We start from the raw sequence: 17,990 nt of genomic DNA, 5'->3' as shown, positions 1-17,990 counted from the left end.
CAATGGTGAATATTCTGAATATGCATATTATGAGTGAGTGAGAGAGAGGGAGGCCGTCGTAAGAAGGGCACTGCTCGATGTTCACCAAAGTCATGCGGATCCAAACCCGCCAGCCGAGCAATCAAACCACAACCTCGCTTCAAAAAATACAATAAAAATGTGAAATGTGAATTTGTAATGTAAGAAGAAAAGGAAAAGATTCATGATTCAATGAAGAAGGTGATTCTATCTTCCCTTTTCAGCAAACGTGTGTTGCAAAGGCTTCCTCTACTAGCCAATAAGTTTACAAAATACGCGACAAACAACCTGGTCATTAATCTTGACAAGAATAAAAGGTTCAGCAATTATTCCGGAGCCGGACTCCCTTTAATCCCATTACAAATTTCTCACTAGCGAATTTCTCGTTGCAGTAGCAGCATATCCAAATCTTGGGCCTCTGCCATTCTTGCAGAAAAATCTGTCCGAGTCGAGGATAATAATCTAAGTATCAAGAAGAACAAGAATTCCACAGGTGTTAAGCATCCAGCAAATTACAGACGACGTTTGGATAACATGTCGTGGACAAAAGAACCAATGGATGATAAATTGATTTGGGTGGATTGCGAGGTAAACATATCAGAATGAATTTTAATGATGATGACGCCGTTTTATCATTGGCTTGCCATAAATTCTTTCTTATATTGTTCTTGTTTTAGATGACAGGACTGGACTACAACAAGGAGATGATAATGGAGATTGGATGTATAATTACGGACCGTTATTTGAATGAGATTGCTCGACAGCCATCCATAGTTGTGCATGTACCAGATGAAAAACTAAATTCGATGGATACTTGGTGCTTAAAGCACCACGGAGATGTATTTATTTAAGATTAAATATTCAGATTAATTAGATTTAGAGTATTAAGATTGCTTTAATATGTTATGTTTTAAATTCTGTAGAGTGGCCTCACGGATGCTTGTCGTCAGAGTACCTTGACGAATGAGGTGGTAGATGAGCAATTGTTTCATTTTTTACAGGAGCATACAAAAACTAGTAAGCTTAAATTTACCATGATATTTATTATTCATAATTATTTCAATCATAACAATCATCATTGTTTATTTCAAATAGAAGAGTGTCCCATGGCCGGAAATTCGATTTACATGGACAGAATATTCATTGCAAAACAATTTCCAAAGTTCCATTCTCATTTCCATTATAGAAATATCGATGTTAGCACCATTAAAGAGTTGGTTCGAAGGTGGTTTCCTGATGAATATAGCCAAACGCCCAAAAAGAAATTCTCACACAGAGTTTTGGACGACATACTGGACAGCATTGCTGAGCTTAAATATTACCGTTCTGCCGTGTTTCGGGATACAATTGATGTAGAAACGCCGAGTACCAATGACAAGTTAGTCCAATCAGAATAATTTATTTATTTCCGTTACTGGTATAAATAACATTTGGAATATGTAAAGACTGCAAAAAGTAGAAATAAATGGATTTATATTTAATACAATTATTTTGTGTTTTATTTGTGACGACGACGACATTCAGTTCACATAGACGTACAAAGTCATTTGCCCATGATTTGTAGTATATATATATTTACTTCTTGTACCTGTCTTTATACAAGTTATAGGGAAACAAAGAGACTGAACTTAAACATATATAGAGAACAATTTGTTCACTGGTTAACAATAGTAGGCGAAAGTACAATTAAATTAATATTAAATAATTGCATTTAATAAAGTTTATGCTGAAGGAATGGTGTCCACTAGTTTTAATTTTTGAGATTTGTTCTCAGAGTAAAAAAGCGTAATAAATGAAATCATATTTTAATAATAACATCTCGAAGGTATTTCTGCTCAACAAACACATTCACTTACACTTTACACATCACATTTCAATCAGGGACTAATCCATCATTCCTAAAGTTAAATATTACGATAATTGTAATAACTTAATGGGAAATATAACAATCTTTCTTTGTGTGAAACTAGCACATTGCAGGTTGACGATATAAAGCAATTTCATCCATCACATATATATAAACTATTTGTCATTTACACAGGTTATTTATTGTTATTATTACTAACAAAGACAATACAAAAAAGTCGTCTACTCTCTGCTTAGACTCTAATACTATATATATAAGTAAGTATATATAATACTCACACTCAAATTCTGATAAGCTGTTTGTCCATTTGTTTGTGGAAATGTAATATTGAGAGTATTAAATCCTTGTATAACTTGTAACAAAAATTTGGAACACGATCGTGCCTGAATTGGCTCAACTTGTTTTGTAATTAGGTGATTAGGCAGTTCATGTACTATTGTTAGTTGTAGCTTATTAGCGCTTATAGCTTATGGCCTTCAGTGTTGTGGGCGGAGGCGAGTGGTAACCGGTCGAATATAATTGAAAATGGATACTTGGAAATGTTGTAGAGTGAGTAAAACTTTTATGCAGCTAACAACGTTTTGATTTGTTTCGGGGTAGAATCATCCTAAATGCAAATTAATCACGTCATAATTCGGAATATGTTAGTTTTCTTAGGATTTTCTTACATTGAGGTGTTTTGTAGTGTATCTTAGTGCGTTCAGCAGTCCTTCGGATCTAGAAATGAGTTTCATTAATTTTACGCCAAGCTAAGTTATAATTATAATTTCCGCAATTCAGAAATTTGTGTATTATTGCACCTCACCTGGAGGTTGGTTGTTCCTTGAGAACTCGAACACAACCTTTAACCTGAATGGCAGGAAGGGATTTTTTAAACTTTAGGAATGGTCGTAAAAAATAAACTTTAAAATTAATCTACAATATCAGATCACTCACATCTACATTCGACGCTTTCACAAATGCTCCCACTGGATGGACATGATCATACAAAATCACTAATCCCACCATAACTCTTAAAATAAATGACTGAGTTTCTTCTCTTCGATAACGCTGGATAAGTCCTATAATTTTGTCATTTAATGAGTGACTATCACAATTGTTGTAGGATGTATTTTAAAATAATAACAAATGTATTTTAGTAGTAAAGTTTTACCAGGAGTTTCAAGCATGCGCTGGCATACTTGTGCCATGGTGCCAAGAGTTTCGGTGGTTTGCTGAACATCAATTTCTTTGTGTTGGGTTACAAATTTAGAGGTAACTTCGCTAAGAATGCAGAGCATCGGTGTAGGAGTGGCGTAGAATAGAGACATACAATTGGCAAGTTCAGAACTGACGGGCATATCCTCCGCCGTTGCCATAAGAGGAGAAAATGGACCGCCAGGGCTGGTTGGTGAGTCATCAATCCGGTGTCTGGACAATGCCCGGCGATAATAACTAAGATCATTCTGAATAGCGGGGGTTGTCATCTAGAAAAGTATATGATAATATTTATTATTTTTATTTTGGTGTGATTGGCGGATCGAGTTGAACTTTATATTGCATATATAAATCATTAACCTTGTATTCATCAAATTTTAGGGTAAACTCAAGTATCTCGGCAAACTGTTTAACTAAAGCTTGTTGGTTCTCTAAATGCTGGGTTGGGGTCATTGGTCCTGCGCAGATTTCGATGAGAATCTTTGGAACCAATTTCTCTGAAAATAATTAATAAGACAAATGTAACATATGTAAACTCTACGTGTCTTGAATTTAATATGTACAAGCAACCCTTTTTTAAATAACATCAATTCAAATATGACAATCAAGAAATTATGCATGTTACCCAATTCTTTTGAGAACAAGTAAAACTCCTTCAATTTAGTCACAAGAGGAAGCACTATAAAGAATATTAGATTTTTGTCATTATAAGATCATCGCCTTAATTAAATTGAGCTATTCTATTTGATCGTACCAGCCTCCCACGCCTGCTTCTCTGACTCTGTATCAGGTGTCCCGATGGCTTTACGTATCTCTTGCGATGCACCTTTGTACTCTTGTAGATCTTGCAAAATCCTTAAAAACGAGATTTTTAATGAAACATTCGAAATATGTCAAACAAAGCCTTAAGTTACATTTGAGCAAAAAAAACATTGCAATACGTACCTGTGAGCCCTCTCTAAGACGACTTGACCCTCGTCGAATACTTCTCGTTCCAACTCAGTGGGTTGAGCATCTAGTTGAGCATGATTGAGTAAATAGCTTAAAAATAATAATAGCAACAAATAATAAATAATCTCCTTTGCTTACTTTCAAAGTCCAGGAAGACGTCGTATTTTTGAGGAGAACAGCAATCTTCTCTTGACAAAAGACGCAACAGGTTTCCCATGTTTTCGAATTTAATTGAGTATTCCAAAGTTAATTAAGCAAAAAGCGGTGCAATTTGCATAAGATATAATTATCACTGTTATCAGGAACGGTATATATTTGAGCTTGTGCTTTCTTATCGCCTTGTTTGAGTTACTGTTCCACCAGTTGAGCTTCTATTGATATGCTTGTAATATTTCAAATTGGCAGCCAATTAAACAAGTAGGAACTCCGTCAACCTATAACATTAAAAGTATTGTTTAATATTGAGTTAGGTTAGTTAGCCAGGTTTTGTTTGGCATATTTTTATTGTTTCATGAAAATTTTCAAATAAATTGAATGTAAAATTACATTGATTACTATTTACATCAATCATAAAATAAAATTGATTATTTTTCAACATTATTTGTTAAGTGCCCCCTCTAATCTGTGGTTACTTGTGATCTGACAATGTAGACACTGATCGAACTCATTATTCCGATTCTATGAAACCCCCGAATAAGTCAAATCCAATATAAGCAATGTGAACTATGTGAGTTCGAAATGTTATAATTTGCACTTTTGACACTACTACATGATCCTATATTATTCTAACCTCTGCACGATTTCAGCCTCAACCAACCAGGTCCTAATAATGAACATCCAGTCCAGGTTTAAATTGGAACTTTAGAAAAATTAATTTTGGAAAACTTCCTGTTTAAGCTAAAGTCAGTTGATGAGTATATTGTAGTTATTTAAACCACAAAAGCTCACATTCTCACACAGCCGAGTGACACAATTACAAATTATGTTGTGCGACGAGTGATTAATTATATGTATATTTTCTATATCATGTTGCACGCAGCCACTAAATACTAGGAGATGCATAAGACCATTTTACATATCCTATAACAATATCCACGCACAATTATCTTTAAAAAGTGCTGGTTGGTCCACTAGATAAATGTTAAGCTCTTCTGACTCATTCTTCTTTAAACATATCCGATACTACAGAATTAATGCAAAATTGTATACAGAGGCATTATGGAACTTCCATAGTATAATACCATGATGTAAATACCCACATTAGTATACACTCACAATTGACGATGCAAGCTTCACAATACTTTACATAACTAATGACCATTGAAGGATAACTAAACTGTGTTAACTCCCTCATAAGCGCCTGTTTAATTCGTTTCAATGTCACCGTCTAATTCCAATTCACTATTGCTTTGCTGTTGGCTGGTGTAAAGAATCTGGATAAACATGCAACAATTCAAGAACAATTCTTGAATTGCCTTTAAGTTTCTAGTTGTGAAACTCTAAACAATTGATTAATTAGCGTCAGTGACAGCGTCAATTTAGAAGAATGAGTAATATGCAATGCAAGACTTACATTGCAAGTTTGCTAATTTGATCAAGTAACTTGACTAGAATGAAAATTGCATATGAAATTAGAAACGATCACTACAGGACAATGCTTATACTTACCCCTTCCTCATTGATCGTCTACGTGGGCGAAATGGTTTGATGTCCGTTCGACAATTCCTTTGAAATTAATTTCCAGTGAAATTATTGAGGAAAAACACGACTGGCCAACTGCACGAGGAAGAGAGAAGGATAGAATCGGTTGACAGCAGGGTTGGATTGGATGTCACTCCACCCCAACTTTAAGAAATTGCCAGTCTGCCAACTTTTACAAATCTGTTTCAACCAGGAAATTGTTATCCAAAAGAACAGTATTATTGTAAACAAATAATAGTAACTTTTAAGTTTAATCTTTGCTAAAAGTTTTGATCACATCTCACTTGGTGTCATATTATGTAAGTAAAAAATAATAAGGTTGGGATCACAAATCACAGGATTCCCCGAAAGTACGTAATCAAATCAGAACTAAAAATACTGAGTAATGATTGATTACTATTGAATTAAGTTATTGGTACATCCACAGCCCGTGGAATGATAACTCGAATAAAAGATGTGACCAGATGGGTTAGACTATGTTCGCAATAAATGAGGAGACATTGGTAAGCGTTAAAAGTTTGAATTTGCCTAGTATCCGTATTGCATTACATATTTCCTAAAGATCTTAATAAATGTGGTATATTATACATATTATTGCACATGATTGCGTGACAATGTGATATACGTGAGATAACGAAATATTTAGATTTTATTTAAATCTCTGTCAACATAGCGAAAATTGTTCAAATTCGTGTTCCTGTTCTTTATTAAAAGTGAATATATTTTTATCGTGGTTAAATAGAATAGTAAATATTTGGTCATGCTGATAAATCCTGACCTGATATTTCTGATTTAAACAACAAGACAGACAGACGCACAAGTCGGCTGCATATATTATCGCAGAAAGTCTGTTCCTCCAGTTAATATTGCTTGAGATTAAAACGATTTAAAAACTCGAGTCCATCAAAATTCTAATCATCTTATAGGCTTAGACAGGATTTATTTTGATATTCATTGTCTGGTCAACTTTATGGATTGAATTAACTGCAAGGAGCAATGTCAAGCAACTTGTGTTTCTGAGAAGTCACGTAATAAAACAGTGACTAATGATTACACAACGATAAGATAGCATAGAGTGTTAATGACAATAATAATAATGCCGTATCAAGTATGTATTATAGTCAATACAGATATTAACATTATCTTCATTCATAACACTTTTTGAGCGCAAGAGGCACATCTTCAATTTTGTCGTTTCCTAATAATACAGAGCATGCTTATGAGTTTCAGTCTCATTCATTTTCAAATTTAAGAATCGCAAACTGTTCCAAATTTTTTAATTTGACTAATACACACATTAAAATTGTTACTTATTGATTCCTCAAATATTCGTCAGAAAAAAATGATTCAGGGAGAGGAAGTTGGTGAAGAAATGGAAAGATCTGAAACTTTAGTAGGGGGGATTACAGAAACTCCGAGTCCATTTTCCCCATGTTGGTCTCAAGTCAATTACTTAATTTAATTATTAATTATTTGTAATAATTGATAAAGTCGCTTGGACTCTGATATTATGAATTTAAAAAATTATTATATTTCCAGTCGAGCAAAAAGTAATGGATTCTTCGTACGATGAAGACCTCAACGAGAACCCGTTTTTTCAATCCTTGTTAACCTCGTGTCCAGAGTTATTCAGTCAGTGTGTACTTGAACAATGGCTAATTTGCGTTCCCCGAAGGGATTCGTTACCAAAGTATACGTTCACTTTGGAGGATTTTACTCATCACATTTTGAGACCTGTTACTGGAACCGGTGGGCGACATTGCAGTGGAGAAAGCAATTGTAGCAGTATCGGCAGTCTCGTCCAAGCACCATCATCATGTGGGAGCCTGTGCTCTTCAGAAGATCAGAGTATGGTCAGTGGCAAAATTCCGGAAGATGAAGTGAAAAGCAAAACTGAAGCACATTTACTAAAAGGAAACTGGAACTACCAAACGCTGACACACATACTAGTAGAATTTAGTGGGCAAACATTAACTCTTGACGTCGAAATTCCCATCAGAGACTCTGATAACACCAACGATAATGATGATGCACTGAATGGGAACAGTAGAGGGTTTGTCCAACTGCGGAAGGAAATTTTGTTTGATGAAACGTTTTACACCAACGACCACAGAAAGTATAAAGCTTTGTGTGTTGCGTCCCCCCTTAACTCAAAAGTTGACATTGAGGACGAAGGGTTCGGAAACTCGGGCTTGGGGGTTTGGAACCTGACCAGTATTCGTGACTGTATCGATTTTATATGGGTCAAAGGTTCATTCAAAATTTTAGAAACCTACGATATGTACATTAAGCTTTTTTTGCACAATCATCCTGCCCTCGAAAATCTCCCACTCCCAATTCAAAGTAATCTTGTTAATATGTTGTTCCTAAAATGTGTCGAGTTTGCCGAAGGAACGGGAATGACTACCCCTGTCCCGGAGAATCATAGTTTATCTGATTTTCTACGTCAGAAGTTACGCATTGCAACTGAAACGTACGTAAATAATGGGGTATACAGATCAATAATCAGTGCCATAACATCCGTCACTGCTGCTGAAGATGCTTTCATCAATAAAATCACCAGAAATTTGCACGAGATTCACCCCCAAGATCTTGACATTGATCCGGCTTATTGGAATATTCTAGGGCGAGCACGGTATGAGTTGAGTAGAATCAGCTCTTATTCCTCGCCATTAGGCAAACTGGTTTGCATGAAACGAACGATTCGTCACATCCGTGCCAATTCTGTGGCAGAGTAAGTATTTTATAAGTTTATTAGATTTTAGAACTATGCACATATGTATGTACCAAAAATTTCAAGAAAAATCACATATTATATTATGTAATTACTTATTGCAGGAGTGGTGATTCGTCCGTTTTGACTACAGATGAGCTTATCCCTATTTGGGTGTACTTGGTCCTGAAGAATCCTTTAGGAAATTGGGTGGCTCAATTAGGTATGCAAATAAGTTCAGTGAAATATGGGATAGAGTTAATTTAATTAGTTTCTCATTTCCATTTAGAATTCCTTCGTAATTTTCGCTTCTCCTCGACTGAATCTACCAATGAAAACACCTTTTACATTACCACCTTAGAGGCATCATTGGAACATTTGAAATCGGGGAAAGTGCTTAGAATTTCAGACGAAAATGATAGAGACATTGGGTCTCCGTGTGACTTGGGCGAATCCTGGCTCTACAATTTGCATCAAGATGCATATGAATCAGATAATCCCCAAATTGCAGAAATGCTTCAAGCCATTCGATTAGGGAAATGTGATAGGCTGGAACAAATGATTGAAGAATATGAAGTCAAGAGATACGAGTTTAACAAAAATCAAAAGGAGCCAAAAATTGATTCAGATTCACTGTGTCACCCGCTATGTCACTGTGTAAAGTGTTTAGCGGTAGTTCAAAGTGCAATAAAGTCAGAACCTATGATACCGGCGGTGCATTTGACAACGAACGAAAGCTGCTTGACCTTGTTACATGTTGCTTGTATTTATGGGAGACCAAAAGTTGTGGATATTCTTATTGGAGCTGGAAGCAAATTGGAAGCAAAGGATTCGCAAGTAAGTGATTCAATTGATTGCACTATGGAACTATCTATTTACGCAACTGAAAGCAGCGAAAAAATAGCTTAGCCATGCGACATAATTTTAACATTTTAATAGGGCAATAGGGCTATTCACTATGCTGCAAGCCGAGGTCATCAAAACGCTGTACTGTTGCTTCTTCATGCTGGGTAAGTTCTACATACATAAAACACACAGACAGTAAGTGTGAAGCATGTGCAGCATATAGCATGGGGATTTTGACTTTTCGATTAAGCTATTTAGTTAATCTTTTGAACAGAAGCGATTTGTGAATATATTACGACCAGATCAAGCTGGTTTGATTTAGAAATTTGAACCAAGAAAATTCAACGAAACAAGTTACTCGTCATCTTTTCTTTATGATCCTCATCAAACTCAAATAACCCCCACATAATATCCCCAAAAAATTGGAACCATGATATCTTTAAAATGTCTTGATAAAGTTAGCAAACTTCTGACTGCAGTCATTTATATTCGAACCCAGCACAAATCATCAATATATCAATGGGTCACTTGTCGTTGGCTCATTTTTGCTAGTATTGATACCTCACTTTGATTTTCAGTCTGGCATTGTTTTGTTATTTCCAGATGTGACTTACAGCCGATCAACAATGATTTTTCGACCCCACTAATTTTGGCCGCTCAAAATGGTCACGAAGGTTGTGTCAAGGCTTTAATATATTATGCAGAACAAGTTGGGAAAAATATTAATCTGAGTGCTGGGAACAAAAAACGAGGTATTCGTTATTTCTTCGTATCCAGATTCTTATCCTTATTGTTATTCTTCTTCGTATCCAGATTCTTATCCTTATTGTTATTCTTCTTCGTATCCAGATTCTTATCCTTATTGTTATTCTTCTTCGTATCCAGATTCTGCATTACATTTCGCCTCGAGATACGGATTTATTGGAATAGTTCATCTTTTGGCCGAAAGCGGGGCATCTCTTACCTGCACCAATATTGTTCATGCAACACGTAAGTCGTACTGATAGATAATGTAGCGCTTTGTACTTATAACATAATAATAAACTTGAACTTCACAGAACCTAGAATTAACAATTTTTGTCTCAATTTATGTCTCATCTATCCGGTATAGCGATTGACTGTGCTCACGATATCCACATTCTCCGAATTTTGCAAAGATCATTGAGAAGACGTTCCCTAGTACAGACAGATCATGGAGATTACATCAATATTGAAATGATGCAGAAAGAGGAATCTGGAGGAATTGTGATGCTCATCAGTGAACCCTCAGACCCTGCTTCACCCAAAAGTGATGCCCCACCCACTGAATCCGATGGAAATAAAATAAAATCACATAATAATAGTAGATCCGTCAGTCGAATTTCCAGCCGTCGAGCAAGCAGCGCAACTGCTCCTCCCACTCTACTTACACAAAATTATCTCCCTCCTCCCAGAAGTAGAAAAGTCTCTGCTATGCAACTACCTGAGTCCAACAATGCAAGCATTTCAACTGAAAAGTGCTTGCAAACGGTTGTTCAACATTTAGAAAACGACCCCAGCAACCCTGACTTTGTACTCAATTATGGAAATAACAACTATGACCCCACCACGGAGCAAGAACATCTTCGACTGGTTCAAGCGGAAGATCTTGGTATCCTCGAGGAACTTCCGGAAGAGATTGAAAGTAAACGAGGTGAATTATAGGGCTTTTATTTATTGTCCAAAGACTCCCTTGACTCGGGGTTAGCTGACAGAAATATTTTGTTCATTTTGTATTCTAGAGAGGAACATACGTAAATTATTTACTACCATTGCGATTGGTGACGTTCCCTTGGCCTTGTTCTACCTTGGGATTCCAGCCGAGGAAATGGACATCCTTCAAGAACACAACGACTGCATTAATGTGATTTCTGCCTGTCACCCACTCTGTCCATGGTACTAACAATGAGGTCTCCCAATGTATGCTCACAGATTTGGACCAAAGTAGTTTCAATCGATCACAAATTTAATTAGTATGAAATTTGCAAATTGCACAATCTGCCAATGCGCAAGTTTGGCGGAGATATTTACATAAAAAGAAGATAAGACCTGCCCCAAAGTTGACAAATTTTGCACTTTCCAAATTTACTGCGCGTTTTCTCCTCTGCGGCTGCAAATATCTCCGCCAAACTTGCGGCAGATTGTGCCACTTGCAAAGGTGGTGACCGGGCTAGGTATCATATCCGGCCAATTACTTTTTCTCGGAATATTTTTGCGGCATCAGCAAGCATATGTATTGATGTTCAAAAATATATGTCGATGAGCTCCGTGGCATTCTTCGTCTAGTGATAATCTCTGTTCAAGTATGACCAATTTTAAGCCTAAAATTCACCATATATGAACAAAGATTATTTCCAAACGAAGAATGCCACGGAGCTCATCGACATATATTTTTGAACATCAATGCATATACCTGCTGATGCCGTAGAGAGTTCGTTCATTTATCCTTCCAAAGACAATAGCCGACACCCCAAAATCGAAAATGTCGAATTTGTTGTATCGACCTTCCTAGGCGTAGTTTGTGGCGGGATTTTACAAAATCGACATCATTTTGACGTATGATGACCCCATGACCATTTGAATTTGGTCAAAGGTCGAAAAATTTTCAAGCGGGGGGTCTTGAAATATATCATGTACATTCGAAGTTCGTCGGTGGCGTGTTAATGCGGGGAAAATGAGACGTGGATAGTGTGGGGTGATGTGATACAATGACAGGAAAGTAGCGAAAGACTATGTGGCCTGCCATATAGACAATTCCATGTGTTTTTACCCCTTTGCAACATTTTGGTTGGCAACGGTTTATTATTAGGGAATGGCAATTAGGATAGAGCTGTCATACATAGGTGGAATAACTAATTCAACCGTTGTGCCTTTATCTAAAATAATAATAAACCAAATCATGAGTGCGCTAAGTGCGAAAAGTGGAAGACGGCTTCGTTATGGAAAACCTGATTCGGAACTTTTGTTTTTCTGGTTTGAATCAAACTGACCCTAAAGATGGTGAAGAACCGGATAGGTCAAGATCTCCAATACCACCATTCTTATGAGGTAGTCCAGATTCCAGCCCATCGGTTCTTCAGCAATACTTATCAATACTACAGGGTGTTAATAAAGTCCGATCCCATTTTTCCTGTAAAAAAGTGAAGGCTAGTATAAAAAAAAACTACCCGTGATACTTACAAAAAATGTTCGACATATTTACCTTAGTATTTGGTCTTGTTACCATTTACTTTAACCATGCCCTCAACTCTTTGTTTAAGGCTCTGTGCTAATTTTTCCAATGTGCCTCTGGAAATCGAATTCCATACATCTTGAACTTTTTTTTACTAGCTCTTCCCTCGTCCGGGGTTGTGGCTCTTTGTATACATTTTCCTTAAGTATGGACCACTGGTTCTTCAGGGGATTCAAATCTGGGCCGTTAGCGGCCCACACCCCCTTGCTCCAGACCGTTGAAACTTGCGTCTTGATGAGACTCAAACTCGCTTTTGCTGTATGGGCTATAGCACCATCCTGCATGAAAACTATTTTTCTTTCATTCGGAAATATTTCCTTGTTCCCCATGCTATCGAAATAGATAGGTAATATTTTTTCCATATAATGCTTTGCATTGACTGATTGGCCTTTTGGTATGATATGTAGAGGGGTCACGCAACGTGCACAAAATCCACCCGCTACCATAACTTTAAGCCCGAATTTTGGGATCGCTCTTGATGGTACATCCGATTTGTTTTCTGTCCTGTAACGAACATTTTGTTGGTTCAATTTTGGATATAGTTCAATAATAGATTCGTCAGTCCAAAGGATGTGACTGCGCAATTCTTCACCAAGTCTTTTTTCACTCAAATGGGCACTTTTCTGAAGGAGTTCTTCAAATTTCAGACGGTCATCGATATATTTTTGTGACATGAGAGGTTTTTTTGGTTAGTTTGTAAGCTGTGTGACCCCACTTCGTAGTTTTCACAAATTTTTGCACGGTCACACAGTTAATTTGCTTCTTCTTCTCTTTATAGCGTTTTGAGTCATTTAACTCCCTTGCTCAATTACGTAATGAACTACCGGTTTTCTTGCAAAGTCTGTTTTTAATCATTCTTTTTGTGGTAGGTGACACCTTTCTGGGTCGCCCTGGTCGCTTTTTGTCGTGGACAAAATTTTTATTCTTCCATTTCCAAACAGTTCTGCGGCTGCAGCCCAATTTTTGCACAATTTCTGTAGGTTTAAGCCCCTGCTGATGCAATGTTTGTATCTCAACGCTAAGATGCTCATGACTTACACGTTTAGTTGTTCCTCCCATGGTAAAAATTTGAAATAAATAACTTCACTGGTTCAAAAGTTCCAGCTGAATTTGTAACAACCACGCTCCAAAAAATGCATGGGATCGGACTTTATTAACACCCTTTAATAAAGAGCCATTAAGACCGCTGGCTGGGACGTCCTCAACACAAGTTTCCCTACTAACTTTGAACTTGAGTAGTGTACGCTCCGGTTTATCATTGAGCGTACAAATGATTACTCTCTGCCCCGATGCTTCGTTCTCCCTCTCTCACAGTGCAAAATGAACAGAACAGCACTTTAGTTCCACGGACGTAAGGCAGACCGCCGGTGGAGGTCTAGAACCTGTACGGACCTCCACTCTAGTATACTAAAATAGACAACAACATCATCCCCATCGTTTACTTATTGGTTACTCATATCATCTTCAGGCAGGAGTGTGGAGTGTTGCTCCAGTGTCTAGCTCCAGTTAATCAATCCTGAGTTCATGGTCAACTTCTGTGAATACCACGGTCTGACGTTTCTAGTGGATTGTGTTTACCGGGCGTCTAATAAGTTCCTAACTTATTAGATTATAACTAAGGTTTAGTCCTCTTAAGTGGTTGTATTTCATAGACATCCAACAACGCATTAAGAAATATGAATGGACATGAATCTTACGGTTCACCTGACCTGATGAGAGTGGCTTCACAATTAATCCATCAATGGAGGTAGCAGGTGTACAGATAAAAATAGTAAAATGACAAATACAAAAATAATTTTTATAGAGAAGCTCACAGGAGCGTTTCAACGAATGGCAAGGGACATCAAACTCAAGACATACGATGTATATTCCTGACATCCGTATAATGATGGGATGCCACGCCACTTCGTATATACAGCATCTCATCTTTATTCTCTCTTCTCACGTCCCGCCTTATCTCTTTTGACCGGACATCTCTCCTCGTCTCATTTATTCATGGCCCGAGGCCAAGCGGCGCGTCGACTTCCTCAGAAGCCAACGCAGAACTTGACACTCCAGCCGAGCAGCAAGCAAGTCGAGGCATGAACATACGCACAACCCAGTGGAATCTGCTCTTATCAAAATAACGCCCACAATACCCTTTAGTGAAAGGTGTGTCAGGTGTTGGATTTGTCGTTTAACTTGAAGACAAAGTGCAATTCCACGTTCAGCGATCAAACACGCATGGAATTGAAATGGGGTATTTATCCAGAAGCAATGTTTCTCGGTGGCAGTCGAAGCGGGTTATAAACATAGCATTATGAAGATCTCGAGTGTAATTCTATTTGCATCTATGCCAAGGCTCTTCAGGATAAGAGATGAACATTCCCGCCTAGCTCCAACGCTGTTAGCTCGCCTGGAACTTCTTTTCATAGACCGAATTCAGTAAACTGGATATTGCACTACATCGAGCAATCAACAATAGCTTAAAGCTAGTCCAACAATATTTGCAGATTTTCCCCAGCTCACTTGGATGCAACTGAAGGGCGTCACGTTAGGAGTGTAAGATGTGCCTTGTTTGCTGTCACAACTTGAACCCCCTATACACTCAATGGGATTGCTTAAGGTTAGATACACGGAATCCTACACGACTGAGAGTTATTAGTATAAACTCTACTTCCATCGGGTTAAAAATACATTGATTCGAGATATACTGATTCAATACTAATCCAACGAGAACGAACCAGGCGGTATAGCGGGATATTACTGTACATGAAAAAAGGCAGAGCTGCAAGAAGTTGCAGTCGCATAGCTTCTGTAAGGGTTAATTACACGTCTTGTCTTTCTTGTCTAAGTTTTATTAACTTGGTTCGGTACCTTGGTTATCGGTATCTCGCATTAACTAGCCGTCGAAAAAAAGCAGTTGGATTTACTGACAGCCGAAAAATTGCCACACAGATGCCCAACTTAATATGCCCGAAGTAACTTCTAATGACTTTCATTGATCAAAGGGCTCTAATTAAAAGTGAATTACTGAGTTGGTGGAATCCAAATAGGCTGTCTGAAACAGCCTGTGCCTGTTCCCATCTTAAAGCAAATGGGATAACATGTAGAGGTGAGGTCACTATTTACACTTGTTCCCATGTGAGCAAAGACTAGGGGGTGCACGTCCCTTGCCCTGGGTGGATTTTAAACCGTCTGAGGCCTCTACCACTAAGTATTGTTTATCACTGGATCATGGCGGAGCATTGACTGCGGACTATTATGATTTTGAAAGCATTTCATTTTGCAAAAACAAACGGTGCAATGGGAAATCGATGGACAACTGTTAGTTTATCTTACCTACGCACGTATAGGCCATTAGAATTTGCAATTGAATTAAAATTACCAAAATATTTAATATGAAATAAATAAGAGTTGACAAAATCAAGCAGTTCGGGTCACATTTAGCCATTGATATAGCCAAACTGACCCTGCCATCGTGTTCTACGTCAAAAAATAGTTTAAACTGATCTTAGAATCATTTAAAAGGCATAATTTGGGTTTTGGCGCGTTTTGAGCGCACCTAGCGCGAGTTGTGCGCTAGCTACAATCAAACTGACCCTGCCATCGTGTTCTACGTCAAAAAATACTTGAAATTGACCTTAGAAACATTAAGAAAGCATAATTTGTGTTTTGGCGCGTTTTGAGCGCTTTGAGCGCCTCTAGCGCGCGGTGCGCTAGTTATCGAAAAACTGACCCCTCCATCGTGTTCTACGCTAAAAAACACTATAGAAAAACGAAAAAAAGTAATTGGCCGGAAAACATATCCTTGTACGGTAACCTCCTTTCATACTAATTAAATTTGTGATCGATTGACACCAGTTTGGTCCAAATCTGTGAGCATTTGCATACATTTGGATATCTCCATTATAAGTAGCTTATGACATATTTCAGTTTCATCAAGATCGCGTATTGATTGATATATGTCCATATTTCATTTTTCTAGTCCAAGGTGTGTCGCCAAAAATGCCGGGTTGGGTTTGGACCTCAATATAAAAAGTCCTGCTGAAGGCATATCTGTATTACACTGGGCTGTTCTTTGTCATAGTTTAGTTCTAGTCAAAGCTTTAATAAAATATGGTGCCAATGTTAACCTGCAATCAACCGTTGAGAAAAAGACAGCTTTAGATTTCTCCATTGAAAAAGGATATCACGAAATAGAAAATATTTTGGTAAAATCTCAAGGAAGGTCAAGTTTACAATTTCATTCTGTTTAATCCATCACTATAACGGAATTTTAACTGTGTATTTTATTTTTAACGTAACTTAATTCCCACGATGTATACCGTGGTCTATGTACGTCGTAACTTTTAATTAGTGAACACACGAAAGAAATGAACTACTGTTTAAAAAAATAAATTCTATATATTGTGTATGTATAATTGATTGGACTCGTTTTAATTCTTTAGTTTTTGGAATAAGGAAACTATTCATATCTGACTACGCATTAAAAATATCCAAGAAGTGATATTATTTAGATTTGACGAAGGTGACTTGTATAAAATAGTGCTATACATGAGTTATAGAAGTCCCGACATAGTTGAGTTACTAGGAATTACAAAATCACACGAGGGCTTTGGAGCTGGGACTCCAAGTCGTGATAGGGAGGTGTGGACATTATGTACGATCTGAATTCATTTTCCGACCCCAAAGGAAGCGTGGCTCCATTGATTGTCCCCTGCACTTGATTCTCCGTTCTTGGATGTAGTAGCTCACTGCTCCGTGAAGGAAGTCCAGTCTTATGTTGCTCTGGTGGAGCCGACACAGCAAGGGCTATGCAAAATGAGATCATTGCTACCAAGATCTGCAGTAGAAACACATTACGTGAAGTAGTTTGTGCCAGACGCTAGTTAATTCTGAAGGATTATGCTGTTTTATTTTCAATATCTCACCTCGAATTTGAGACCCATTATTATAGTATCCAATAAAGGCAACTTTTATAGTCGAGTGACCGCTTAATCCAGAATTTCAGGAACTATGTGCAAGCAACACAAAGTCATGCAACACACTGATGCATAATTCACATAACTGATTTCTCACGAATTCATTATCGTAATGCAGCCAAAAATGCGAAATCCGTCGTCACACAACCTTCAAAATAATTGAGGAAAACTTGACTTTTTTTAAAAATCCAGAACTCGGATGGATTAAAGCAGCTTCGATTCGTCCCGCATGTAAAGATCCAGCAGCGAAATAACTGAACGTATGCAGAGGATTACACGAATTTACGAAAAATAAATTGAAATCGTCTCGTCATTCTGGGAGCCACTCAGATTGCGTTGCGTATCTGTGTATGCATACGTTGCGTACTAAATACTGTCAACTCATGGTCGACAGCGTACATCGAAGTGCAAAATGAAAATGAAAGCATAGAATTCAAAAGTATCATCACTTCATGTTTGAAGCGTTTCATATTTGCAGCCAGC

General features: G+C 37.5%; 3 protein-coding genes and 1 long non-coding RNA gene across 10 annotated transcripts; 2 read left to right on the top strand and 2 right to left on the bottom strand.

Annotated features, from left to right (window-relative positions):
- Positions 1-93: 93 nt before the first annotated feature.
- On the top strand, positions 94-1,504 carry LOC110859292 (oligoribonuclease). Of its 2 annotated transcripts, none has more exons than XM_022108224.2 (5): positions 94-335; positions 414-606; positions 696-857; positions 942-1,035; positions 1,114-1,504. In XM_022108224.2, exons 1-5 carry the CDS (start codon positions 211-213, stop codon positions 1,413-1,415), a joined length of 876 nt encoding a protein of 291 aa, XP_021963916.1. In that variant the 5' UTR covers positions 94-210; the 3' UTR covers positions 1,416-1,504. The 2 variants fall into 2 exon arrangements, with proteins under 2 accessions (XP_021963916.1, XP_021963906.1); XM_022108214.2 differs by having other exon boundaries at positions 96-335; positions 411-606.
- On the bottom strand, positions 1,402-5,839 carry LOC110859277 (CYFIP-related Rac1 interactor B). Of its 4 annotated transcripts, none has more exons than XM_022108195.2 (11): positions 5,702-5,839; positions 4,172-4,467; positions 4,028-4,097; positions 3,837-3,937; positions 3,708-3,761; positions 3,443-3,579; positions 3,039-3,351; positions 2,822-2,946; positions 2,691-2,734; positions 2,554-2,602; positions 1,402-2,492 (listed from the first exon to the last, which is right to left on the bottom strand). In XM_022108195.2, the coding sequence occupies exons 2-11, from the start codon at positions 4,248-4,250 to the stop codon at positions 2,448-2,450; spliced, it is 1,017 nt and encodes a 338-aa protein (XP_021963887.1). In that variant the 5' UTR covers positions 4,251-4,467; positions 5,702-5,839; the 3' UTR covers positions 1,402-2,447. The 4 variants fall into 4 exon arrangements, with proteins under 4 accessions (XP_021963887.1, XP_021963895.1, XP_035710964.1 ...); XM_022108203.2 differs by lacking the exon at positions 5,702-5,839 and adding an exon at positions 4,824-5,105; XM_035855071.1 differs by lacking the exon at positions 5,702-5,839 and adding an exon at positions 4,580-4,795.
- A 107-nt stretch (positions 5,840-5,946) lies between these two features.
- LOC110844852 (ankyrin repeat domain-containing protein 27) lies at positions 5,947-16,943 on the top strand. Of its 3 annotated transcripts, XM_035855052.1 has the most exons (11): positions 5,947-6,084; positions 6,162-6,237; positions 7,274-8,468; positions 8,573-8,670; positions 8,737-9,284; positions 9,387-9,457; positions 9,897-10,045; positions 10,179-10,283; positions 10,405-10,965; positions 11,054-11,207; positions 16,511-16,943. In XM_035855052.1, exons 3-11 carry the CDS (start codon positions 7,288-7,290, stop codon positions 16,779-16,781), a joined length of 3,138 nt encoding a protein of 1,045 aa, XP_035710945.1. In that variant the 5' UTR covers positions 5,947-6,084; positions 6,162-6,237; positions 7,274-7,287; the 3' UTR covers positions 16,782-16,943. The 3 variants fall into 3 exon arrangements, with proteins under 3 accessions (XP_035710945.1, XP_035710949.1, XP_021946862.1); XM_035855056.1 differs by lacking the exons at positions 5,947-6,084; positions 6,162-6,237 and adding an exon at positions 6,751-7,167 and having other exon boundaries at positions 16,459-16,594; XM_022091170.2 differs by lacking the exons at positions 5,947-6,084; positions 6,162-6,237 and adding an exon at positions 6,770-7,167.
- On the bottom strand, positions 16,942-17,936 carry LOC118436627. Its single transcript, XR_004835601.1, has 2 exons — positions 17,457-17,936; positions 16,942-17,368 (listed from the first exon to the last, which is right to left on the bottom strand). It is a non-coding gene; the product is annotated as an uncharacterized LOC118436627 (long non-coding RNA).
- Positions 17,937-17,990: the final 54 nt, after the last annotated feature.

Source organism: Folsomia candida, unplaced genomic scaffold, assembly GCF_002217175.1.
Source record: "Folsomia candida strain VU population unplaced genomic scaffold, ASM221717v1 Fcan01_Sc001, whole genome shotgun sequence".
In the NCBI taxonomy this organism is placed as follows: Eukaryota; Metazoa; Arthropoda; class Collembola; order Entomobryomorpha; family Isotomidae; genus Folsomia; species Folsomia candida.
This window is presented reverse-complemented; position numbering and strand designations above follow the sequence as displayed.